This window comes from Acanthochromis polyacanthus, chromosome 3 (assembly GCF_021347895.1).
Source record: "Acanthochromis polyacanthus isolate Apoly-LR-REF ecotype Palm Island chromosome 3, KAUST_Apoly_ChrSc, whole genome shotgun sequence".
Lineage (NCBI taxonomy): Eukaryota > Metazoa > Chordata > Actinopteri > Pomacentridae > Acanthochromis > Acanthochromis polyacanthus.
Window position 1 is genome coordinate 29,651,969 of NC_067115.1, and position 27,536 is coordinate 29,679,504.

General features: G+C 39.3%; 1 protein-coding gene across 2 annotated transcripts; it reads right to left on the bottom strand.

The window, feature by feature from the left end:
* Positions 1-26,325, bottom strand: LOC110954173 (glutamine-rich protein 2). Of its 2 annotated transcripts, XM_051945599.1 has the most exons (18): positions 25,738-26,325; positions 21,506-21,586; positions 20,661-20,738; positions 19,802-19,909; positions 19,142-19,493; positions 17,050-17,135; positions 16,860-16,984; positions 16,536-16,632; positions 15,076-15,198; positions 13,711-13,779; positions 12,728-12,892; positions 11,043-11,161; positions 10,571-10,636; positions 10,379-10,480; positions 4,435-4,585; positions 4,032-4,143; positions 1,680-1,793; positions 1-209 (listed from the first exon to the last, which is right to left on the bottom strand). In XM_051945599.1, the coding sequence occupies exons 1-18, from the start codon at positions 26,137-26,139 to the stop codon at positions 127-129; spliced, it is 2,433 nt and encodes an 810-aa protein (XP_051801559.1). In that variant the 5' UTR covers positions 26,140-26,325; the 3' UTR covers positions 1-126. The 2 variants fall into 2 exon arrangements, with proteins under 2 accessions (XP_051801559.1, XP_022054228.2); XM_022198536.2 differs by lacking the exons at positions 16,536-16,632; positions 16,860-16,984.
* Between the last annotated feature and the right edge of the window lie 1,211 nt (positions 26,326-27,536).

Consider the following 27,536-nt stretch of genomic DNA (forward strand, 5'->3'; position numbering starts at 1 on the left):
TCTATTTCCACTCATATTTATTAAATGTTAAAATAAGTCAGATATGCTGAAGTCAGTGTGTACAGGTGCATCGTGGGAGGTGTAGTGCAGCTGTCTGTCCCGTTACCTCTGACTCTTTAGTGCCGCCTACAGGCCGACCGGTTCACTGCTGCTCTGAGACACACAACCGAGAGCTGAAACCGGCCAATCACGGCCCGACAGGCTGGAGGCTGCAGCAGGAAACAGGAAGAGAATCAAAAAAACTACATCTGCAGGATTTATTTCCTTCAACTGATCAGAAACCAGCAGCTGCTCTAATCAAATGTCACATTTCTTTTCTTGAGATTAAACTAAATTACCTTTTTTTGCATATGTTAACAGAAAACTTTTGAAAACTTGTAAGTAATAAACTGGATTTTTTTTCTTTTTCTTTACATGAAAATAAAACTGTAGTTTCCAATAAAAATGTAAAGAATTTCATGTATTTTCCTCCATTTCTGATCTAGAAATCTGATGTTCTCCAGTTTTATTTCTGTTTATTTTGTGAAAGTTTTTACTCAGAGTTTAGTTTACTCATTTGTTGAATATTTTATTTCTAAAAACGTGGAGAAAATGTATGTCTTTTTGTGGATGTTGACAGTATTTTCTGATTTATTGAGGGATACACAACAGCACAATAAAAGTGAAATTTTGAAGCTGGTTTTATCGACATTCACATTTCAGGTCTGGAAATTATTTGCAAATTTCTTCATTTTTAAATATACAGAACTTTATTTTATTTTTAAATATAAAACTGCAGAAAACTTGTGACAGAAGAAATTATAATATTGTCAGTAATCGACTGAATTAATTTGACTGTGATGTTAGTTCAAATTTTACCTGAAATTTTAATCTAGAACCTGTAATTTTACTGAATTTTCTTTTATATTTTACAGATTTTTTCCCTTTATTTCTGAAATACACAAAAGCATCAGTAAAATTACACAAAAATTGACTGAATAACCAGAAAAATTCCCATTTGTTAAAGAAGTGTTTTAAGAAAAAAAATGGCATGAAAACATACTTTGGAAAAATTTATTGTAATTGCACTTTTTTTTTAAAAATCAATTGAAATATGATGTGATCTGTTATTCTGAGCTGAAAAAAAATAAAATTACAGAACTGTTTCTTTATTACAAACATTCACAAATAGTGTTCTGAATCCATATGTATTGAATGTTACTCAAAACAAATACTGAGAGTTACAACACAGCCAAAAAGGAGACATGAACATCTACAAAGACACATAAAAACAGCAGGAAGCGACACAAAACAATTAAAAAAATTCACACAAAATGTCCAGAAAGATTAAAACTGTTGGAAACAGACGAAAACAGGTACAAAATCTATGCAAACTGAAAGAAAACAACAGTGAAGACACTGAAAACAGCTAAAAAACAGACAAACAACTATAAATACACTGAAAACAGCAGAAAGTGACACAAATTGACCACAGAAAGACAAAACAATAAAAAAAGAAGAAAAATAAAAACAAACAGATGCAAAACCACCTAAAAACTAGTATGAAAAAGGCAGAGCTCTGAGTCTGTTATCAGTCTGCAGCTGTTTATTAAAATAAATAGAGTTACAGTTTCAGTTTGTGTCACTTTCTGTCTGAATCAACACTCTCTGTTTGGAGCTTCACCTGTCATGTGACTCACCTGAGCGGCTGCCCTGATTGGTTCTGGCACTGAACTGAGGTTGGTGGCTCTCCGGAGACGCAGCAGGTTTGTGACACGGAGAGTTCCTGGTTTTGTCTTTGGTCTTCGTCGAAGCTGCAGCCAGAAAACAGGAAACATGAAGAACATTTTAACAGTTCTGTCGAATAATAAAGTTCTGAGAAATCTGACTCAGATCTGAAGCTTCCTATCTCAGAAACATCAGAAATAAATACACGAGAAAATTGTTGAAGGCAAATTAAGCCTCATATGTTGTAAATTAAATATGAAGCAGTTTGCAACATCTAGACATCTATGAACACCAACATCTAGACCTCTGTGAACACCAACATCTAGACCTCTATGAACACCAACATCTAGACCTCTGTGAACACCAACATCTAGACCTCTATGAACACCAACATCTAGACATCTATGAACACCAACATCTAGACATCTATGAACACCAACATCTCGACCTCTATGAACACCAACATCTAGACATCTAAGAACACCAACATCTCGACCTCTACGAACACCAACATCTAGACATCTATGAACACCAACATCGAGACCTCTATGAACATCTAGACCTCTATGAACACCAACATCTCGACCTCTACGAACACCAACATCTCGACCTCTGTGAACACATCTAGACCTCTGTGAACACCAACATCTAGACCTCTGTGAACACCAACATCTCGACCTCTACGAACACCAACATCTCGACCTCTGTGAACACATCTAGACCTCTGTGAACACCAACATCTAGACCTCTGTGAACACCAACATCTAGACCTCTGTGAACACCAACATCTAGACCTCTACGAACACCAACATCTAGACCTCTGTGAACACATCTAGACCTCTCTGAACACCAACATCTAGACCTCTGTGAACACCAACATCTAGACCTCTATGAACACCAACATCTAGACCTCTATGAACACCAACATCTAGACCTCTATGAACACCAACATCTATGAACACCAACATCTATGAACACCAACATCTCGACCTCTATGAACACCAACATCTAGACATCTATGAACACCAACATCTCGACCTCTACGAACACCAACATCTCGACCTCTGTGAACACCAACATCTAGACATCTATGAACACCAACATCTCGACCTCTACGAACACCAACATCTAGACCTCTACGAACACCAACATCTAGACCCCTACGAACGCCAACATCTAGACCTCTGTGTACACATCTAGACCTCTGTGAACACCAACATCTAGACCTCTGTGAACACCAACATCTATGAACACCAACATCTATGAACACCAACATCTAGACCTCTGTGAACACCAACATCTAGACCTCTATGAACACCAGTTTATGTTTCCTACCGATGAGTCCACATCAACATTTAGTCAAAATATCTAAAAACTAGAACCTTGTCTGTTCAAACTTTCCACACATCAGATTCTACTGATGTTTGAGCCTCAAAAGTTAGAGTTAGATAGAGTGTACCAGGTAGACGACATCTGTGTTTGTGTTTTTAATGTTTATTCTTGTGGTTGTTGTGTTTTTATTGTTTTATTGTTGTGGTTGTTTGGGATTGCTGCTTTCCCTTTTGTAAACAAATTTACCCACGGGTATGAATAAAGAAACCTTGAACCTTGAAAAGTTGTTGAAATCTCGACCAAAGACTGTATATTAGTAAAAGAAAAAATGGATCCATCCATATAAATACACTTACAGGAACTTTATCGACCAGTCTGGATTGAACATTCTGCACTTTATTCCATTTTAACAGGCCATTAAATCTTAATTATCATCCTTTTGTACCATTTTTAGTAATTCTTGACAAATTTACGGTCAAAATGGCAAAAACAAAACTGGAGGGTTACACTAATAAAAACTTTCTTCACCCACAAAACAGCCCTCATTTAAAAGTTATGTACTTTTTTAATTTTAAAGAATCAGCCTGTATTTATTATTGATGTTTTTGACAGCTTTAAGTATGTCTGGACACATTTAAGGTAATTTTGTAGATATTTTTTACAAGATTTGTTGTATTTTCAGGTTTTTTTGAGGGTGAAAATATAAAATTCAAGATCTGCAAACACAAAGTTCCCCAAATTCAAAGAACTTCGTTTTGCTCATAAATGAAAAAATAATTTACTTTTATTCAACTCTAAAACCTCAAACCTGCAGAACTGACTCCATTCATCAGCAGAACAACTGCTGGATCTTCATCTTCCTGACGGTCCTTGAACTAACCATATGTGACATCCAGTATAAATATTGAAATGAGGCTCACAGATTCTGAAGGTGGTTCAGTGTCCAAAAAATCACTAAGACCTCAAAGGTCATACGTGTAGAGAACACTCACCGTCTTTGGTGGAGATTGTAGGTAGTTTAGTTTCTGTATTCCTGGAGGTGGAGACGTTTTGTCGACCTTTATAGATGTGACCGTCCTGTCCCACGATGTCCACCTCTTCAGACTGACACGAACACCATAGAAACACACAAAAAACACACAAAAACAGGATGTTTGTGGAAATCAAAAAAACTGAAATAAAGCTGATTAAAGTTACAAGTCAGAAGCATCTCCAGTAACTTTAGTAACAATGAACTGACGAAAATAGAACGGAAAAAGTCCGTTAAAGAGTGATAAATCTGGACCCGCCTCTATGAATGTAAAGGACCTGGAACTCAGGAAAGATTCACAGTATGAAGGTAGAACTCTGATCATTAATAACGTTACTAGAGAGCTTCAGTCTCAGATCTTCTACCTGGATCACAGCTTCTCCCTCGATTGGTCCGTGGTGCTTCAGGTGCTGCAGGTTTCCTCGTCTCTGATTGGTCCAGGTGTTGGTGTGACTCCCCCCACAGCTCCGGGACACGACCAGGTGACCCAAGTCAGTCAGCTCCGAGATACGATCGCTGCTCAAACAGGAAGTACAGAAACCATCACCTGACGAGACTCTACTAACATTATACTACCAACATAGTAATCATGGAAGCTCCAATGACACCACGTCTGTCATATGACAGACCAATCATCTCGAGATGCATGGGGCAGCCTGCCCCCTTATAAGCGCCCCCGCGCTGCACCCACCATTCTCGCTTTCTTCCACGTGAAGATCATCACATAGCTCCTCAGCGGTCCTGATTTTGGATTTTCATTCAACTGCTCTTCCGATGCGCCGTCAAGGTAGTCACCGAGCGTGAATATCTAATTCAGGATTCACTTTTATCGCTGCTTTCGTCGCGAAAATGTCTGTTTTTGTTCACTTATCACGCTAACCGTTAAGGTATTAGGGTGGTGGTGTTTTATTACTGACCGTCAAGGTCGGCTATGGCTACCGTTTCCTCTAAGGGGACAACAGCTAGCGGCAAGGTGAAGGACGTCGAGTCCCGTCCTTGCCCGGCCTCTTGCGGTCTTAGCATTTCAGGAAGAGACCCACATCCTCTCTGTATTGCTTGTATGGGAGTGCAGCATGCTCAGGCGTCACTCGCAGACTCCGAGTGCTGCCAGCACTGCAGCACTATGCCAACCAGGATCCTGGAGAGGCGCCTCAGGGTCTCGGCCAGTTCAAAAGCCGACCCCTGCCTCTCCGATAGCGCCGCCAAACCGGCTACAGCTAACACAGACTGGGCTAACCCCCCGGTGGCGGATTTCCCTCCGCTGTTCGACCAGCTCCTCGACTCGGAGGACGAATACGGAGGGGGGGGGCGGAGAGGAGGATGATAACCTGGACCTCCTTAACGACGAGAACGAGGAGGATGACGCCCCGCTTCAACGGTGTGCTAATGTCAGAAGCTACGGGGGAAGCCACGGAGGCTTTGGAGAGCGAAATATCTTCTCTATTAAGCCGAGGGGCAATTCGCATTGTACCGGAGGGAGAGAGAAATCAGGGGTTTTATTCCCGGTATTTCCTCATTCCAAAGAAAGGAGGTTCATTACGTCCGATCCTAGATCTGCGTTGCCTCAATCTACACCTCCGAAAGTACAAATTCAAAATGCTCACACACAAGGTTCTGTTCCGATCCATTCGTCCAGGTGACTGGTTCACTTCAGTGGATCTGCAGGACGCTTATTCCCATGTAAGCATATATCCCGCACACAGAAAATATCTCAGGTTCGCTTTCAGGGGAATGGCATACGAGTATCAGACCTTGCCTTTCGGGCTGTCACTAGCCCCGAGGGTTTTCAGCAAATGTGTGGAAGCAGCCCTGAACCCGATGCGAGCATCGGGCCTCAGAGTGTTCGCGTATCTGGACGATTTTCTCCTTTGTGCTCCCAACAAGGGAGAGGGATACGCGGGGACTGATGGACAGGCTGAGCAGCTTGGGCTTCAGTATAAACCCCTTAAAGAGCTGTTTGTCTCCTACTCAGAAGATCGAGTATTTGGGCCTCGAAATAGACTGTTTCATCTCGGAGTTTTCTGTCCCATGCTCGGGTGGAGAAATTTCGCCAACACCTGGCTTTATTTCGAAGGGGAAGTTCAGTGTCATTACGGGACTGTCTCCGGCTGTCAGGGCTGATGGTGTCATCAATATCTGTCATTCCACACGGGCTGCTGAAAATGAGGGATTTTCAGCACTGGATATCCTCTCTGCGTCTGGACGCACGACGTCACCTCAGGCGTATGGTGAGGATTTCCCCGGAGTGCCTCCAGGCTCTCCGTCACTGGAGAGACCCGGGGATATTCACTACCGGCGTCCCATTGGGAGCGGTTGTGATGAGGAAGACAGTTACAACCGATGCCTCGTTAACGGGGTGGGGAGCGGTTTTCGAGGGGAGGTCAGTGAACGGGACCTGGCCCCCGACGCTTCGTCAGGCTCATATAAACTACTTGGAGCTGTTGGCTGTTTTCCGAGCCCTCAGACATTTTCTGCCCCTCCTGGGGAAGTGTCATGTGCTGGTCAGAGCGGACAACACGACAGCAGTGGCCTACATAAACAGGGAGGGAGGCACTCGATCTGTAAAATTACACAGACTAGCTCAGAGTCTGTTATTATGGAGCAGCGAGCACCTGTTATCGTTACGCGCGGCGCACGTTCCGGGTGCACTGAACAGCGGGGCAGATTTACTCTCCAGGGGGAATCCCTTGTACGGGGAGTGGAGACTGAACCCCGAAGTGCTTCTCCGGGTGTGGGAGAGATTCGGCCGAGCGTCCGTAGATCTCTTCGCATCGCACGAAAACGCGCAGTGTCCCCTATTTTTCTCATTACGAGACCGGGACGCGCCGCTGGGAGCGGACGCGTTGGCGCACCCGTGGCCAAACGCGCTGCTGTATGCTTTCCCCCCTCTCTACCTCATCACTCCAACTCTGATCAGAGTAAGGGAGCAGCAGCTTTCATTAATCCTGATAGCTCCTTACTGGCCCAGCAGACCGTGGATGGCGGAGCTGATACAGCTCATACACGGCCAGCCATGGCCGTTACCATTACGCGCGGACCTGGTGTCACAGGCGCGCGGGCAGATTTTTCATCCGAACCCCGAACGTCTAGCTCTCTGGGCTTGGTACATGAGAGGGTGAATTTACACGAGTCTGGTCTCCCGACGAGGGTGATTGAGACTATTCAGTGCGCAAGAGCACCTTCCACGCGATCATTATATGACAATAAATGGCGCGTGTTTGAGAAATGGTGTGAGACTAAAGTTATCATTCTGTTTCAGTGTTCTGTCCCAGATGTGTTGTGCTTCTTGCAGGACTTATTGGACGGTAATAAAGCTTTTTCCACCATTAAGGTCTATTTGGCCGCTATTTCAGCTTGTCACGTGGGCTTTGGAGGTGCGCCTATCGGGCAGCATCCTCTCATAAAGAGGTTTATGAAGAGTGCGCGTCGGCTGCGTCCCGTGCGTAAACACCCGGTTCCGTCATGGGATTTACCCTTGGTTCTGGAGGCGCTCACAAGGTTGCCCTTTGAGCCGTTAGAATGTGCAGATTTAAGAGTGCTCTCTCTTAAGACTGTCATGCTGCTGTCTTTAACGTCAGCGAGACAGATAGGCGAGTTACAGGCTTTGTCTGTGCACGCCTCATGCCTTCAGTTCTCCCCAGATTATGGGAAGGTAACGTTGCGTCCTAACCCAGCGTTTGTACCTAAGGTTAGTGATTCTGCCTACAGCTGTTCCACGCTTGAGCTGCTTGCTTTTCACCCACCACCGTTTGCAGGGGAGGATGAGAGACGGCTCAATTTGCTTTGTCCTGTGAGGGCATTACGCATCTACATGGACAGGACTAAGGGATTTAGGAAGAGCAACTAGCTCTTCATATCGTGGGCTCCCTCTCACAAGGGGAGAGCCCTGACGCGCCAGCGCCTGTCACACTGGGTGGTGGAGGCTATAATCTTGGCGTACGAAAGTCGTGGGTTGCAGCCCCCGGAGAGGCTTCGGGCCCACTCCACCAGGGGTATGGCCACCTCATGGGCCCTGTTCAAAGGCACATCTGTGAGGGATATTTGTGCCGCTGCCAGCTGGGCATCCCCACACACATTCATCTGATATTACAGGCTGGACGTGACCGAGACGTCTCTGGCTCATTCAGTCCTGAGTGTGGGTACATCTTAATTGCGTGCCAGCCCTTGGGGAGGGTTTAGGGTGTCGACCCATCACGGGTCGCGGCTTTGTGGGCTTCGGAGCATGCAAATCCGGGAGTGGGCTATATCTCCCATAGTGAGATACCGAGGGAGGTTTGAAAGAGAACGTTAGGTTACTCATGTAACCCCGGTTCTCTGATAACCGAGTGAGGTATCTCACAACACTGCCCTACTTGCATCAGTGGGGTGGAAGAAATACGCTTGAGAATGGTGGGTGCAGCGCGGGGGCGCTTATAAGGGGGGCAGGCTGCCCCATGCATCTCGAGATGATTGGTCTGTCATATGACAGACGTGGTGTCATTGGAGCTTCCATGATCGGTCACGCCAGAGGGCGTTTCCCATAGTGAGATACCTCACTCGGTTATCGGAGAACCGGGGTTACATGAGTAACCTAACGTTATCCTTTTGTGTCATCTTTATGTGAATTTTTCATGTTTTGTGTTTTTTGCATGTTTTGTGTTATTTTTGTCTGGTGTTATTTTTTGTCTCTTTCTGTATTTTTCTTGTCTTTTTGTGTATTTTTCTCATCTTTCTGTGTATTATCTTTTTGCATTGTTTTGTCATATTTTTGTTACCTTTTTGTGTTCTCTTTGTGAGTTTTTGCATATGTTGTGTTATTTTTTGCATCTTTGATGTATTTCTTGCATTTGTTTAGTGTATTTCCCTCATCTTTTGTGCATTTTTCCTCATCTTTTCGTGTATTTTTTTGTGTATTTTTCTGTGTATTTTTCTCATCTTTTTGCATTTTGTCCTATCACACTTTAATGGTAAAAAGTATTAACATGTATAATAAAAACTAGTAAATAAACTGCTCAATCACAGTATGTTTCTGTGTATTTTTGCATCTTTTTGTGGAGTTTGTGTATCTTTGTCATCTTTTTTGCATGTTTGTGTCACTTCTCTATCTGTTAGTGTATTTTTGCATCCTTTGTTATTTTTACCTCTTTATGTGTTATTCCTCATCTTTATGTGTATTTTTGTTATATTTTGTGTATTTTTCTCATCTTCCGGAGCATTGTTATGTTTTTGTGTATTTTTCTCATCTGTCTGCATTTTGTCCCATCATACTTTTATGGTAAAAAGCATCACTTAACATGCATAATAGTAAAAACTAGCAAATAAACTGCTTAATCACGGCATGGTTTTGTGTATTTTCGTGTTATTTTTGAGTATTTTGCATCTTTTTGTGCATTTTTCTTATTTTTGCATCTTTTTCTGTATTTTTGTCATCTTTTTGCATGTTTTGCATCATTTTTGCATCTTTTTGTGTTATTTTATGTGTTTTTTTGTATTTTTATCATGTTTTGTGTATTTACGTCACCTTTTTGCTATCTTTTTGCAACTTGTGTGTCATTTTTACATATTTTTGTGCATCTTTGTCACCTTTTTGCATGTCTCATGTCATTTCTAAATCTTTTTCTGAAATTTTGGTCTCTTTCCATTGTTCTGGGTCAAACGTATTCACTGCGACTTTGTTCAGAATAAGGAGCGAAATAACAGAAGGACTGACAGAAACTGTTTTTATTGGTCGATGTGAATCCTTTAAGCTCCTCCTCCATCCTGACTCACTGCTGGTCTCCTGCTGGTCTCCGGCTCTGGTTCTCTAAGTTCTCTACCTGCCTCCTCCTGACTGAGTTAGAAATCTCAAAGTTGGAGCGGTTCGTTCCTGGTTTCAAGCTGAGATGGAAAATTAGAGTCAGATCATTCCACCTTAAATTTTACAACATTTTAAATACTTTCTGGGAAAAAAAGTTTAGAAATTATCCATCGACACATTTCCAGCACGTTTTCCCTCACATTAAATTAAACTGTTTGAGCAACAATATCTGAGGAAGTAATAAAGATAAAAACCTCACATTTATTCTGTGGTCATTTTGTGTCTCTGTAGATATTTTTCGTCTATTTACAGTCAGTTTTTGTCTATTTTGAGGTCATTTTGTGTTTGTTGTCAATTTATGTCACTTTTTGTTGCTTTGTTTCTCTTCATGACTGTTTTTCTTTGTCTGTCATTTTGTGTCTAACACCTGGATGAATATGACCCAGTCTAACACCTGGATGAATATGAACCAGTCTAACACCTGGATGAAAATGAACCGATCTAACTCCTGGATAAAGATGAACTGGTCTGACCTCCTATACTGCTGCCGGACCTGCTCCATAGCGTAGACAGTAAACGGCCTCATGGACTTGTGGGATGGAAAAGCTGGAGATGATGGCAGCGTCACCAGATGACTTTAGATCGAAGAGAGCAAAACAGACAGAAGTCAGACCGTTGTGTGTGGTGAACATACACCTGATGTTGTGGTGTTTTTGTTGACTCACGGTCCAGGAAAGTGTTTGACTATGGGCCGGTCGCAGGAGAGGCAGTGGAATCTGTCCACGAGCTGCCTGCAAACACAAACACACAAAGCTGCATGTTCACAGTGACGTAGCTGCACTGACAGATGGGTTCCTAAGAAACAGCAGCAGCTCTTCAGACTTTATCCCTGCGTAGATTTCTTTAAAAAACAACAACACAAAAACAAAGAAGAAACAATCTGAAACAGCACCACAGAAATAAAAATCCACCAAAACTGAATGAGCAACATAAAAACACGTCCTTCTCACTAACTCTGTTGCTGCTGAGCCATTTTTTGAGAACGTAGAGAGAATTTTAAAAACTTCACATGTATTGAATTTCCCTCGGAATTAAGTATCTATCTATCTGTCTGTCTATCTCTCTATACACATAAAAAGAGCTTCAGAAACACCTACAGACAGACTGATCCTGTCTGATGATGTGGTCTAAACTCACTTCCTGATTCCGGCGGCGTCTTCATGTTCTGGAGCCTCCTGAGCCTGAAGCTTCTCCTGAATGTTCTTCCACTGATCCTCAAGCTGCTTCTTCACCGAGTCCAACTCGATTCTGTTCAGCTGTTCAATCACAGAAACGGTAGAAAAGTTAGAAAACTGCAGCTCAGGATGGACTGAGGAGGAGCTTCATTTCTGTCACTTTACTGCATATGCACTAAAATACTGGCAGTTTTATGGTTGTGTCAGTAAATATACTTTTCTTCTACTTTTACCTGTGAAATAACAAAACTGCAAATTAATATTTTACAAAAGGATTTACCATCCTTACACTCATTCATGCCCTGCCCATCCAAAAAAAAGTCACCACTTGGATTTAACTAAACAAATAGGTAGGAGCCTTCCATTGGATAACTACTGCGGTGATGAATAAGTTTTAGCTGCAACAACTTATTTAACCCTACCTGATGCAGTGAGGAGCTTCTCATTTCTTAAACAAGCATGTGGTAAGACATTTCCTGTGGTTATGGAAAGGATGTTAATCTGTCTCAGAAGAGTCAAATTATTGGCCTGCATCAAGCAAAGAAAACAACTAAGGAGATGAAACTACTAAAATCAGGTTAAGAACCGTCCAATACATTATTAAAACCTGAAGGATAGTGATGAACCATCATTTAAGGGACAAATGTGACCTGACGAGTCCAGATTTACCCTGTTCCAAAGTGATGGGGGCATCAGGGTAAGAAGAGAGGCAGATGAAGTGATGAACTCATCATGTCTAGTACCTACCAGTCTATGGGGGTTAGGGTTATGATCTGGGGTTGGTCAGGTTCAGCAACGTTATGTTCCCAAAGAATGAGGTCAGCTGACTACCTGAACATACTGAATGACCAGGTCTTTCTGTCAATGAAGCGTGGGCATGTTCCACAATGTCAGGATTCATGGGGCTCATGTTGTGAATGAGTGGTTCAGGGAGCATGAGACGTCATTTTCACACATGGATTTTTCTCCAGAGTCCAGACCTCAGCCCTACTGAGAATCTTTGGGATGTTCTGGAGAAGACTTTGCACTCTAACTCTCCCATCATCAATATAAGATCTTGATGAAAAATTAATATACCTCTGGACAGAAATAAATGCTGTGACATTGCAGAAGCTTATCAAAACAATGCCACAGCGAATGAGTGCCAGACTCAAAGCTAAAAGCATCCATCCATCCATTTTCTTCCGCTTATCCCGAGTTGCATCGTGGAGGCAGCAGAGGAAGCAGGTCATTCCAGACATCATTCCCACAGCAACACTTTCCAGCTCTTCCTGAGGGATCCTGAGGTGTTTCCAAGCCAGATGAGCTATACAGTCTCCTCCCAGGTGGATGTGTTTGGAAAACCTCCAAAGGAAGTCTCCCTGGAGGCATCTGAATCACATGTCCAAACCACCTTGAGGTGCACCTTTCCATGTGAAGGAGCAGCGGCTCTACTCCGACCTCCCTCTGGATGTCTGAGCTTCTCACCCTATCTCTAAGGCTGAGTCCAGCCACCCTACGGAGGAAGCTCATTTCGGCCGCTTGTATCTGTGATCTTGTTCTTCTGGTCACTCCCCAGAGCAGGTTTGGAACATAGATGAACAAAATACAAGTGTACGACTTTCTGTTTGGTCGGGCAGTGTATATATGTGCATATAATATTCGTACCTTACGCTCCATCTCGGTAGAGAGTCTCTCCATCACTTTGCTCCAGTCTTGTTCCTGATCCGTCACCTTGTTGAGTAGTTCGTGGAACATGGAGGTCAGTTGTTCTCTGACCAGGTCCAGCTGCAGCCGACTCACTTTAGTGTCCAGAACACATTTATCTGCTTTCTGAGAGGAAACAGCAGCTCAGACATGGACCCGATGCACACCTGAACACCTGTAGAACAATGATGATTCTAATCTGACGGGAAAACCAGTCTTTGCACTGCTAAACCTCCCGTTGTCTTCATTTACGGGCACCAAAAAATATTGTTTCCTTGTCTGAAAAAAAAATCCAAAATTGAGCAAAAAAAAAAAATCATCAAATTTTTGAAAGTCTGCAAAACCTTCAGGAAGAAAATTCCAATAATTCCTTAGAAGTTTCTCTTTTAATAAATCCCCCAAATTTGGTGAGAAATTTCCGAAAAAAAAAATGTAAAAACATTAAAAAATCCTACAAATACCTAAAGTGACTACATATGTATCAGTAAAACTTCTTTGTTTTGTTTCTTTTGTTTGTTTGTGTCTTTTCTTTTTCATCTTTTTGTGAGAAGAGTAGGGGATGAGGAAAGAGAGAGAGAAGGCGGAAAAGGAAAAAAATTTGTTTACTGTAATTTTTGTAACCGAAATAAACCATTCACTCATAAACCATTCACTCATAAACCATTCATTCATTCAATACTTTCTTTAGGAACATTCACAAAAAAAATCAGCCAAAATCCAGCAAATTTCACTGGATTTTGGTTGATTTTTTGCGAATGTTCTTAAACATTTTTTTAACATTTCTTTTTTTCCACCAAAAAATGTTCAAAAATTTTCTAAAAATGTTGAAAATGTGGACATCAGAAGTTTCACTGTGATTTTTTTTTGCCCCCCACATTTTCAAACTTTAAAAAGGGTCGATTTGACCAACAGGACGACACGAGGGTTAAAGAAGAAGCTCTCACTATTTCCGTCTCCACCATCTGCTTGTCGGCTTTCTTCACCTCCAGCTGCTCTGTCATCCTGAACAGCTTCTGTAGAAACAACAGTTCAACACTGATATCAGGAGGCAGAAAAACATCAGACATAAAATTCCGCTTTGTTTCTCTTTCATTTGCTTCATTTTGACAGTTTTAAAGCCAAAAGGTGTTTCATAGGGACTTGTGATACTGTAGAGAGCTTTTAAAAAAGAGGAGTAATAAACAGAAACATAAAAAAAACAACCTTTGACTCCGTGTCAGTAAAGAAAACTAAAATGTTGAAGCTGATTTTATTCTCTGTTGAGATTTCTGCTCTGGAAACTTGATGTAACATCTGCAGATTTAAACTGTAAACTTCAGAAAACGACAACTGGAGAAGTTTCATGATATTTATTTACTGATTGATTAAAACAAAGATTTACAAAAGAATCGATAGAAATTTATTCAACATATCTTTGAGTTTTTTCCTCTGACTGATGCAGAAATCTGGACTTGTGAAGGTTTGTATGAAGGGTTTTGTTCATATATTATTTACAGTCTGATTTATAGAACATTTTATTCATGAAAACATGGAGCAAGTGGATTTTTTTCTGGTTGTTTACAGTATTTTCTGACTTATATGGTCCTAAAGACAAACTAAAACAGACATCCCAAAAAAAACCTGACACTGATATGTCAGCAAAACTAAAGACTTAAAGCTGGATATATTCAGTATTTAGATTTTTTAGAGTTTTTTTAGATGTATAAAGCCACATTTGCAGATATAAACTGAAAGATTAGAAAACTTTTATTATCAAATAATACTTGAATAATCAACTGGAACCGTTTCATGTTGATATCAGCTAACCCTCTTGCTGTCTTCATTTACGGGCACCAAACAATATTGTTTCCCTGTCTAAAAAAAAATCCTAAAATTCAGAAAAAAATCATCAAATTTTTGAAAGTCTGCAGGAAGAAAATTCCAATAATTCCTTAAAAGTTTCCCTTAAAAGTTTAATTTTAAAAAAATTACCCCAAATTTGGCAAGAAAATTCTTAATATTTTTTTAAAAATTGTAAAAATCTTCCAAAAAAAATCCTAAAAATATCTAAAGTAATTACATTTATATCAGTAAAACTTTGAATATTCTCTTTGAGAACATTGTGAATGTTCTTAAACTTTTTTTAATATTTATTTTATCCACCAAAAAATGTTAAAAAAAAATCCCAAAATGTTGAAAATGTGGATATCAGAAGCTTCACTGTGAAAATGTATTTTTTCCCACATTTTCAAACTTTAAAACAGGCCAGTTTCACCCACAGGATGACACGGGGGTTAAATTGCCGTCTTTTTTTTTTTTTTTTTTTTTACCTCGATGTGGTTCTGCTTCTGTCGGCTGTCTTCCCATAAACTTCCGGTTATTTCTTGCAGTTTTTCACAATCGGCCTGAAGCTGCAGAATCGACTTCTGGACGTCGTTGAGCAGCTGCACATTCTGACAAACACACAGAATCACAAAAAATTTAATTTATACACAAACCATTAAGAAACTGTACATCAAATAAAAATCTGGACTTTTACAAATATTAATAATAGGTTAACCAACATTTGACCAGTAATTTACACTATTTCAATGTATTTTTATTAGCATGAATAATATTTAGCAGGTATTTTTTTGCATATTAAGGATTTAAAAAGGTCACTATTTTTATTTCATTTAAATCTGCTAAAAACCTCATAATTTTACAGATATTTGCTGTTTATTCACAGTTTTGAGTTGTTACAGCATTCTAAAATCTATAAACAGATTATTTTTGGCACCCTGCTTCCAGATTTTCACAGAATTATATTTAATGTGTACTTATGAAGAGTTAGAGAAGATTAGACGTGTGTTCAGGAGTGTTTCCTCTTCACCCTGGTGGATTTACAGACCGTATGGATGTTTAGATCCAGCAGAGTTCCCTGGTTAACCTGCATGTGTTTCCTGATCGTCCTGCAGTGATGTGTTTATCGACTGAGTACATATTATACACAATGTTTAGTGGTTAACCTGCCTGTCTTTCCTGTAGTGCTTCTCTTCTGTCTTCACTCTGCTGCTGGATCAATTCAGTTTCTGAGTCCTGCAGCTGTTTGTTGACTTTAAACTGAGGCCTTGGATTCCTGCTGGTTGAACTCTCTGATTGGTCTTCATGATCCTTCATCTGAGGATCCTGGTTCAGCATCACCTCCTCTAATAAACTCCTCAGATCATCTAGCTGATGGAGGGCCAGGAGGGAAAACAACCACTGGAGTTAATTCTGTCTTTATACTCCACTATAACACTATATTTACACTCTACAGTATGTATAATCTGCAGCCTTCAAGCTGTACAGTCTCTATATTCTACATTATTTATACTCTACAGCACGGGTGCCAAACATGCACAAATTTACAATCTGCTGTTAATGCTTTCTCTGTAACTTTTACACTTTGCAAAGTCGTCCTGCGGGCCAGATGGGACCCTCTGGAGGTCCGGTTTTGGTCCATGGGCTGCATGTTTGACACCCCTCCTCTACAGTTTTTTGCTCTGCAGTATTTATACTACACAGTCTTCATACTCTAACATATTATTTGCTTATTTACACAGTTTTTAAATGTTATTGTGTTCCAACATTTTTTAGCCTTGTGTTTCTGGCTCCTCTGCTGCCAGACCGTCACTGATTTTTAAAAAAAAACTGGATTAAGTTTTTTTTTAATTTACAGTGTTCAGCGCCGACGGTGAAAAGCTTAAACTCTCAACACGTCATTTAATCGGCTGCAGCCTTTTGTTCCTCTGACTGTCGTCTGTCTGACCTGATCTTGTAGATGTTGATCTGCTGGTTTCTCTTCAGTCTGAACCTGTTTCACCATCAGCTGCTTCAAATCCACCTCCAGCTTCTGCACAGACCTCCTGAACATCAACGTACCAACAAGGAATGCACAATAAAACCCATCTGAACTCATCTAAATTCATCTGAATTGATCTAAACACTAACTGAGAACTCAGACTCACATTCATAGAACCGAAGAGAAAATTAGCTGCACTGATTGGAGGACACATTTGTATTTTTATCCATCACTGCACCATTTCTTTAGCTGGATAAAACTACAAACCACGAGCCTGACTCTGGCCTTTACCTGAGGAAGGACACCTGCTGGCTGAGCTCCTGATATCGTCTATCTGAGTCCACACTGTCTGGTTCTGAGCTGGGTTCTGTGTCTGGCCTCTTTAGGTTCAGGATCATGTCCTCCAGTTCTTCCAGCTTTGGACAGAAACTCGGTCAGAACCAGAATGTGATAGTGAGGAAGCAGAAACAACCCGACTCACCTTCTCCCTGTCGCTCAGCAGGCTGTCGATCAAAGCTCTCTGCTGGTTCACCTGCTGCATCAGGTGAGTTAATGCCTCTGGAGAACCTGGAATCACAACATCACATCATTTATCATTATTATTATTTATTCACTGAAACATGCAGAACTTTACTGCCTGAAGACCAAAACCTGCCTTTGATTTGAAACTTGTTTTACTTTCAAAATAAAGTCATCAAAATGACACAAGACTAAAAGAACAGCCAGATTTTCAGTTTTCTGATAGTCCTTGAATGTATCATTAGCATTAGCAGTAGCACTGCATTAGATTAGCATTAGATTAGTTTTAGATTAGCATTAGGATAGCATTAGATTAGCTTTATGTAGCATGAAATTTGCATTAGATTTAGATTACATTAGATGAGATTATATTAGCTTCAGATTATCATTGGACTAGATTTGGATGAGCTTTATATTAGCATTATCATAGCATTAGCTTATAATCAAAATGACAACACGACTAAAGGAATAGCCAGATTATCAATTTTTCGATGGCCCTTCAATGCATCATTAGCATTAGGACTGCATTAGAGTAGCATAGCATTAGATTACCACTGGATTCGCTTTAGATTAGCATTTGCATAGCATTAGATTAGCTTTATATAGCATTAAATTAGCATTAGTATAGCGAAAGATTTGGATTTCATTAGATGAGATTGTATTATCTTGAGATTAACATTGGATTAGCTTTATATTAGCATTATCATAGCATTATCTTATCAAAATGACAACACGAATAAAAGAACAGATTTTCAATTTTCCAATGGTCCTTGAATGCATCATGTGTGGTTCTGTCAGGAAAATAGTCAAATGTCAGCCTTAAACCTAAATAAAAAATACAATATAAGATGCAAAACATCCCACTTGTACATCTATAACTGCATAAGCCATGAAATTAATTTTGAAAAGGAGCCAATTATAAGTCCGCTCAAATAGAAGAAATGCAAAAAAAATCAAAATTCATGAAGGAAAAACACATTTAACTCTCCAGATACACATTTTAAAATTTAAAACCAGATGAAACAGCTGTAAGTGATCAAAGATATTACAAAACAAAGACACAGATTAAATATCTGAAAATAAAAAATAGATCCATATTTAAACAAACACACACTCAAATTTCAATGTGACAAAAAACCTGCTTAAAGTGAGTCGACAGGGAATTTCTTGACAAAATGATTTGATATATGAAGCTAAAACTTTACAAATATCTTTATAAATATTCATATTTTATGCTTGTAGAAGTTAAATCAGACAGAACTAAAGTTACTCCGAGCCATTAAAACTGTTCATAAGTTGTATTTCATTACTATAGTTTCTCATATAAACACAGGAGGAGAAATAATTTTACTTTCTTCAGTCTCATGTTGATTCTCACCAACACTGAATCAATCAGCTTATCATGAACAGCTGTGTCAAACCAAAGGCGTCCTCAGACCTGCCTGATGGAAACCTCACAGCAAAAACTACACTAAACTAGACTTAACCAACTAAACTAAAAACTAAAAACTAAACTACACTAAAGTAAACTAAAAACTAAACTAGGCTAAACTAGACTAAACTAAACTAAAAAATCAACTTAATTCAACCAAATTAAACTAGACTAGACGAGACTCAACTAAACTAGACTAGACAAAATGTAAACTAAACAAAACTTAATTAAACTAGACTAAACTAAAATAAAGTGAAATAAACTAAACTAGACTAGACTAACCTAAATAAACTGTACAAAACTAAACAAACCAAGCTAAACTAGACTTGACTCGACTAAGTTAAACTAATTAAACTAAAGTGAACTAAACTAAAAACTAGAATAGACTAAACCAAATTTAACTTTGACTAAACTAGAGTGAAATAAACTTAACTAAACAAACTAAACGAAACTAGATTAAACCAACCTAACTAAACTGTGCTAAACTAAACTAAATTAGACTAAACTAAACTAGACTTGACTAGACTAGACTAAACTAACTAAACTAAAGTTAGTTTAACTTAGCTAGAACTACACATAAACAAGACTAAACTTCTGCTGATACCAGGTGTTCTCAGGTTACCTGTATTGGTGAGTCTCTCTATCAGGCAAGTCAGCTGACTCTGGTCCACTTTTCCTTTCTCCAGTGCCGAGGCCTCCAGCTGGCCGGCAGCAGCAGAACTATCAGCAGAACCACCAGCAGCAGAAACAGAAGAACCAGCAGCAGCAGAACCACCAGAACCTCTACTCTGTGGATCTGCCTGCTGGGTTAAAGTCTGTTCAGGAATGGTTGCTGGTTCTGTGGTTGGTTCTGTCGGTCGGGTAATGGAGGAGGAAGAACTGGACTGAGGAGGAGCAATGATGGTGGTTCTGTAAGGATCTTCTGCAGGTTGGACCACCATGGATCCATCAGTAACTCCTGGAATTGCAAGCTCCTGTAAAAAGCAGAGACACATTGAAGGAAATTCCTGATCCTTTCACAGATTTTTATTTTAGTTAAATGTTTGTTGTCTTTAGAACCACAGAAATAAAAAGTCATGATCTGTTGGGTTCATCTTCCAAATCATCCATGTTTGAGGTTCTGAACCTCATAACCGAGTTCAATGTAAAGAACAGCAAAAATCCAGAACTTCATAGAGCTCACTAAAGCATCTGTGACACCAAGCTTCTGCTAAAGTCTGTTTAACTCATGCAGGTCTCTCACAGAGCAGGCTGGGTTCTGGTTCTGGTCTAACAAACTAACCTGGTCCAGGTTCTGTCTGTCAGTCAAGAGTCCCAACTCAATGGCATCCCAGGTCACAAACCGACTCAGATCTTCTGGACTCTTCTGAATCGAGGCCCTCAGAGACCTCTGTCACAGCAACACACAGGGTCATACTGGCTAGCTTTAGATTAGCTGTAGATTATATCAGCATAAAATTAGCTTTAGATTAGGAGTAGATTGGCATTAGCATTGCATTAGAGTAGCACAGCATTAGATTAGCTTTAGACTAGCATTACATTAGCGTTAGCATAGGATTAGATTAACTTTTTATTCGCATTAAACTAGTATTGGACGAGATGAGATTAATATTAGAATAGCATTAGATTAGCATCAGCCTAGCTTTAGGTGAGATTAGATTAACAATAGAATAGCATTAGATTAGCTTTATATTAGCATGGCATTAGCATGGCATTAGTTGAGATTAAATTAACAATATAATAGCATTAGATTAGCTTTATATTAGTATTACATTAGCATAGCATTAGATTTAGACGGCACTAGATGAGATTATATTAGCTTTAGATTAGCATTGTATTACCTTTAGATGAGCTTTATATTAGCATTAGATTAGCATTATCATAGCATTATCTTAGCTTTAGATTACATTAGATGAGACTATATTATCTTTAGATTAGCATTAGCAGGGCAGCAGCTGATTCTAGCAGTTAGTTAGCAGCATGAAACCAACAGTTTGATTCTATGACCCTGAAACTCAGCAACAGGTTTAACAGGAATGTCATCTTTACCTAAAATCATCAACATTATGGCATTTATCAGAAACAAACTGTAAAAAAAAAAAAAAAAAAAAACAGACTGAAAAATGTTTCCATGAACTCACCACAGCTTCCTCCAGAGCATCCAGTCGGTGGCAGCAGCGATCCACCGCAGCGGCTGTTTCACTCTGGACACCAAGCACCTGCAGAAGAGAACTTCGCTGTGAGAAACATCCCTTTATTCTGAAGAATCCAGAACTCAGGAATCAGAAGCCAGAAACGAGAACCCAGGAATGAGAAGCCAGGACCCAGATATTAGAACCCAGACACCAGAACCCATGCCCCAGAAATTACAACCTCGAACCCCAAAATTAGACACCAGAGCTAGAAAGAACTACCAAAAAAAAAAAAAAAAAAAAACAGAAACAAGAACCCAGAACCTGAAAAATTGAACTCAGAAACTAAAACCCAAAAATCAGAACCTTGTTTCTAGAAACTGGAACCCTGAAATTAGAACCCAGAAACAACAACCCAGAAATTAATACTCACAAAGCAGAACCCTGAATGTAGAATCCAGAACTCAGAAATTAGAACCCAGAATTCAGAAATTAGAACATAGTACCTAGAAATTGGAAGCCAGAAAAGAGAACCCAAAACCCAAAGATTAGAACCCTGAAATTAGAACCCAGAGCCCAGAAACTAGAACCTAAAACCAAGACACTTAAACCCTGAAATTAGAACCCATAATCCAGAAATAGGAACCCAGAAATTAGAATGCAGAAAATAGAAACCAGAAATAAGAACCCAGATGTTAGAATCCAGGAACTAGAACCCAGAAATTAGAACCAAGACACTAGAGGTCAGAACCAAGAAATTAGAACCCAGAAATGAATACCCAGAACTAGAACCCTGAAATTTGAACCCAAAGCCCAATAATTACAACCAAGCAACTAGAACCCACTTTTCTCACCTGCTGTTGATGTCTCAGCTCCTTGATTTCATCCTTCAGGTTATTTTTCTCATCATGAAGCTCCTCGATGGTTTTCATCACCTGAACACAGTGAGTTTAAATTGAAATTATTTTAAAACGTACAACAAAATAAAAGGCTTCTCGTTCGACATGAACATCTACAGATTTGACACACTGTAAGAAACCTGAGCACCATCCCTCATTTTCAGTCACTGTTTTCAGTGGTTTTCCATCTTTGTTTTCAGTCCTTTCTAGCATTTTTCAGCTGCTGTTCTTAGTTGTTTTCAATCAGTTTCCTTTTGTTTTTACTATAAAACCACCTGGTTAGGTTTAAGAAAAGATCTGATTGTTTTTCTACGTTCTGTCACAAATATGGTGCCTAATAAATCAAAGACATCTCACAGTTTTACAGCTTTAATCCTGCAGACAGAAATAGGATCTTTAGTTATTATGACCTCTGACCTCAGACGAAGACGAAGCGTTGTAGAAAACACAGATCAAGCTGTTGCCGTTTCCACGGGCTGATAATCGGTTATTTAAACTTCCTGTGAGGTTTGTTAGCAGAGCAAACATTTAAAGGAAATTCCTGAGCTGCTGTTTCACTGCTGTCAGATGTGAAAAGAAGCATCTCGACCCCACAGAGCTCCAATAACTAACCGACTGTTAGTTCAGCCAACCAGCTTCAACAAGCTTCATTTAGAGTTTATTTATAGGACACAACGATTCAGGGTTGAATCTGAGGGCAGCTGAAAGTTACACACTCATATTTAATCTGTCGTCACAGCTTTAAAGTGGACATTAGATTTAAAAACTGGGCCTGAAAGACGTGGAAGCAAATAATATGGTAAGAATTAATGATAAAAATAGCAATTCAGTTGTTTTTGCTTGTTTCATTAATTAGAGATTTATTTATTGAACATTTTTAGACATTTTTGTCCATCAAATGGTCACAAATAAGAAAAATTATACCTTTCTGTCAAATAAAGTAACACAGACTAATCATTGTTTTCTATTGTTTTTTTAGTTTCTATTTTCTGCTGTTTTTAGTCACTGTGCTCTTTTCTTTCTGCTGCTGTTTTCCTTCATTTTCAGTCAGATTTTTTTTATGTTTTCAGTTATTGTTTTCCATTGTATTCAGTTGCAGTTGTCTGTTTCCTTTAGATGCTGTGTTCTGGTGCTGTTTTGTGCTGTCTTTTAGTTGGGTCAATCTATAATTGAGGGACTTTTGAAGTTCATAGGATATGTCTTGCATACATTTTTATGTGAGTAAAAAAACTAATGTTTTTTTATGTTTGTTATGATCATGTCTTTACAAATTCCACCATTATTTATTATGGAAACAATCACTTATTAATAAAAAAAATACTGGATATCACTAAAATGTCAATTAAATAATGGTCCTTATTTAATAAGAACCACCTTTTAATTAGCAAAACAATAATAAAATGAGATTTTTAAAAAAAGTGTTTTGATTGTGTTCTTTTTATTAAATTGAGATAATCATGACAGAAATATCTTTCTTTTTTTTTTGGCAATATATCAAATTTTATCTGGAAAATAACAAATTGTATCCGTGTCTGAGAAATTATTTTGAACTAAGTTCCCCATGACAAAAACACCTCTCTAGGAAGTGTGTAAATTCCAGATCACATGACCTGCTCCACATGATGTCATTTCCTCCTGAAGAAAAGACTGGCAAGACTCCAAGGCTTTCTGAGTTATTTAATATAAAGTAGTGTGTCAGTTAAGTCTGAATTTATGGCATGTCAACAGGTTTCCCACAATATCTGTATAAATAACGTTCAGTTTTACTCAATTGTATATACAATATCGTCGAAGAATCTTTCTCTAAAATGTCATGTGGCGTTTTGGTTACAGGCGGCCATGTTGATTTTAGGCCTGAAAACAGCAAAAATGTCAACTATGATACAAACAGTCCTGCAATTATATATTGACCCAGTTGCAGTTTGTGGGGCTTTTATAGTTGTTTTCATCGATGTTTTTAGTCACTGTTTTCTGTTCTTTTCAGTCTCTGTTTTTCTTTTTGACATCTTCAGTCATTCTTTTCTTTCATTTTCAGTCAGTGTTGTTTTCCATCGCTGTTTTTAGCCACTGTTTTCTTTTGCCGTTTTCTGTTTTCAGTCATCGTTTTCTGCCATTTGTGGTCAGTGTTTTTTGTCGCTAAGTTCTGTTGTTTTCAGTCACAGTTTTCTATTGTTTGTGGTACCGTTTTCCTTAATTTCAAGTTTGGTTTAAGTCACTGTTTCTTTTGCTTTTAGTTGCTGATTTCAGTCACTGTTTAGTTACTGTTTCCTCCTGTTTTCCACTGCTGCTGATAGTAATTGTTTTTTGTTGCTTTCAGTTACTGTTTTCTGCCAGTTTTTTGGTTGTTTTCTATCACTGTTAACAGCTGTTTTTGTCGCCGTTTTCTCTTGGTTTCAGTTATTCTTTTCTGTTGCTTTTAGATGCTTTGCTCTGTTGCTGTTTTATGTTTTCAGTCACTGTTTTCTGACATTCTCAGCTATTGTTTCTGTTGCTATTTTCTGCCAGTTTTTCTGTTGTTTTCAGTTGCAGTTTGCTGTTGTTTTTTTTCCAGTTTCGAGTCATTGTTTTCTGTCACTCTCAGCTGATGCTTTGCGTTGTTTTCTGTTGCTGTTTTTCCATTGTTTTAAGTCACTGTTTTCTGCCACTGCTTACACGACACCTTTGGTTGTTCAAGAGGTTAACTTTCAGGAAAAACTTCTGGTTTGGTTTAAAATGTATTTGCGCAAATGCAAAACAAAAGTTCGACATTGTTAAGAGTTTCCTGCCACAAATAAACAATGAAATTAAAACATTTTGTCAGTTGTTTTAGTGAATATAAAACGTGTTGCTTTTATATTTTTGTGCGACTGTGCCGGTGATGCAGTGTCCAAGTTGTTCTGCAAAGCTTCAGTCTGGTTCTGTTATTCTTTAAGCTGCTGCTCATTTAAAAGTCAGTCATTAACTGAAGCTGACTGTTGCTGCACTTTGAACACAAAGCGTCACCAGTGGGGGGTTTAATCGCTGCTCTGACAGGTGAACAGGTGAGCGGAGGTCACACCGGGTCACCTGGTTCTGGTTAATCCGGCAGAGATACCGGCCGACCCGGCCGAGCCCACAGAGGACATGAATGATTCAGAGGAGCTTCAGCTTCACCTGCAGCAGCTATTCATCAGCTGACAGCCTCCACAGGGGGCTAATTACCCACAATTACCCCGAGGAGCAGAACCGAGTCTGGACCAGAACTCTGTCATCCAACTCTTCACTGTCTGAATTCATATTTTGTGTATTTTTTTAAGTTCAAGTAACTAAGTAGCTGTTTCTGTTGCTGTTTTGTCCTGGTGGAAACCTGAACAGAAGCGGAGGTCATCTGAGATGTCAACTGTCTGCTTTTGTTCTCAGATCCATCAGCAGCAGCTCAGCGCCGCAATGAAACGTCCAGCAGATGGAAGAGGAGATGAAAAAGGAAAAGAAGAAGACACAATGAAACGTCCAACGGATGGAAGAGAAGAATAAGAAGAGAAGACGTTCCACTGGCAGACAGTCAGAGCTCCGACAGGAAAACAGCGGAGTCGTTGGAAAGAGTTTGATTTAGTTTGAAAACACTTTAAATACCTGAACAGATTCTAGATATAATTGTGTATAATCAAAACACAAACACACATATGTTGAAATGATGCAACATCCAACAGATGGAAGAGAAGAAGAAGAAGAAGACACGATGAAAGGTCTAACAGATGGAAGAGAAGAAGAAGACGTTTGCTGGCAGACAGTCAGAGCTCTGACAAGAAAACATCCGAATGATTAGAAAGAGTTCACTTGCGTTTGAAAACACTTTAAACACGTTTGCAATGCATCAACAAATCTGTAATTTTACATAATTTTTTCTTGTTATTTTACAAATGCTTTTCTTTGTTGTATTTGTAAATACCACAACAATATTTATAATATATTAAATATAACACATCAATACATACATAAAAAATCTTATAAATAATATAAAAGAAAATATGCATGATGTTATGTAAATGAAGGCTAGAAAAAAATCAGGACATTTTCGTTATTTTTACTGTATTTTTGTTAGCAAATATGAAACTACAATTGTGAATTTTTGACCTTCATAGTTGGTTAAAAACATCAAATAAAAGTGGATTCATAAATAAAATTTGTGTCATTTCAGATATTTGGAAGTTTGGAAGTTTCTGTCTCACCTGGCTCACGCCGTCCTCACACTTCTGGATGCGGGTCTTGAGGCTCCACTGAGCGGGCTGAGAGGAGCAGGAGCCGGCGGGGGTCGGAGCTGGAGGAGACTCTGTCCGCTCCTGGAGTTCTGTGTCGGGCGGAACTTCCTGCTCGGACACAGCAATGAGCTTCTCGGGCCGGCGTTGCTGCTCCTCCGGGTCCCGCTGCTGCTCCGGTGCCGGAGCGGAGACTCCCAGAGGACTGCCCCCGGGAGGAGGAGGGTTCATCCAAGGGATATTCACCTCCCGCAGGTCCAGATGCTTTAGCATGGCCAGCAGCAGCGTGTGAAGGGCGGAGAAGTTGACGGTTCCTCCCCGGGGGTCCCTGATGGACACGTTAAGGAGCTCGGAAAGGCTGATGTTCTCTGACATGTTTGTCAGACCGTTAGTCGCAAAACTGTCCGCTGTTCGTTAAACAGTCAAAAATGTCCCGGATAAAGTACTAAAATAAATCAAAATGTCTCTTTCGGTGTCTTCGGTAGTCAGTCAACCGGTTACCGGACGGCAGCTCTCCGGTGGCTAATGTCGGATGTTGTCGGTGGAATCTAACGTTGAAGGAAAATAAGGACCAATGGCCGTAAAGTTACACAAATATACCGGAAGTAAGACAAGTGACCTTTCACAGTAAGGTTTCATGGCGGCACTATTAAGTACTGTTCTGAGAAGCAGCCCTTTAAAATCAAGTAAAAACACCAGAACTGCCTGCTTTTCTATTAAACTAAACCATTTAGTTTAAAGAATTGCAGCCTATTGTAAAAAAAAAAAAAGCAATACTGTTCAAGCATAAGGCTTTAATTATAAGTCTATAACCGGATGTAGTATAGTTGCATTTACTCTAACTTGACGTCACGTCCTGGCGGCTTCACACGTTGGTCAACTGAAAGCTTTACTGGTTGCTACGCAACAAGAGTCCGGCTGCAGTAACGAGATTTTCAACGAACAAAAGTATACAAAGATAGTTTAAGATTTTTATTGTCATTAATTATATGATCAGTTTTCTGATTTCGGATCATTTACACTTCATTATTAAGGACCGAATGTAACTTTAGATTTTTATCCAAACTAACAGAGTTTTAATAATCGAACTTTATATTTTTTATCAGTAGGTAATTTTTCTAATAATAAACTATATTGTAGGATCTCAGCATTGATATTTAATTTATTCATGCAAATGTATACAATAAATAATATGGTAGGATCTTTCTATTTAAATTAGCTAGTTAAATTTGTATGACCTAATTAAATTTGTAATTTCTTTTTACTAATCTAAAAATAATAATAAAAAAACTTTAAGGCTGGATCATGACCTTAATATCTAAATTAGTCAGTAAAATTTGTATAAAGTAATTCAGGTTATTAAATTTAAAAAATGTGCTGAAAACTAGCAAACAATATCATGGGGAATTAACTTTAAGATTTAAATTTACAGGTATTTTTTTATTGGTGGATAATATTGTAGGGTCTTAACATTTATTTAGTCAAATAAATGTAATTTATAATATAGTGTCTCAATCCAGATATGTAAGGTAATCACATACACTTCAGTTTTACATCCTGTTGTTGGGTTTTACCCTTAACCCTCGTGTCCTCCTGCCGGTCAAAATTGACCCGTTTTAAAGTGTGAAAATGTAGGGAAAAAGCATATTTTCACAGTGAAACTTCTGATGTCCACATTTTCAACATTTTTGGGAAATCTTTGAACATTTTTGGTGGAGAAAAAGAAATGTTTCATAATGTTTCTTAAGGACATGCACAAATAAAACAAAATA

Bases quoted from the DNA above. Each gene is read 5' to 3' on its own strand.
- LOC110954173 (XM_051945599.1), bottom strand. From the start codon at position 26,139: ATGTCAGAGAACATCAGCCTTTCCGAGCTCCTTAACGTGTCCATCAGG. The intron at 16,633-16,859 runs GTAAAGGCCAGA...GTTGATGTTCAG, and splicing joins CAGCAGGTGTCCTTCCTCAG to GAGGTCTGTGCAGAAGCTGG. The intron at 4,586-10,378 runs GTCAGACCAGTT...CTGTTTGAGCAG, and splicing joins GTCCGGCAGCAGTATAGGAG to CGATCGTATCTCGGAGCTGA.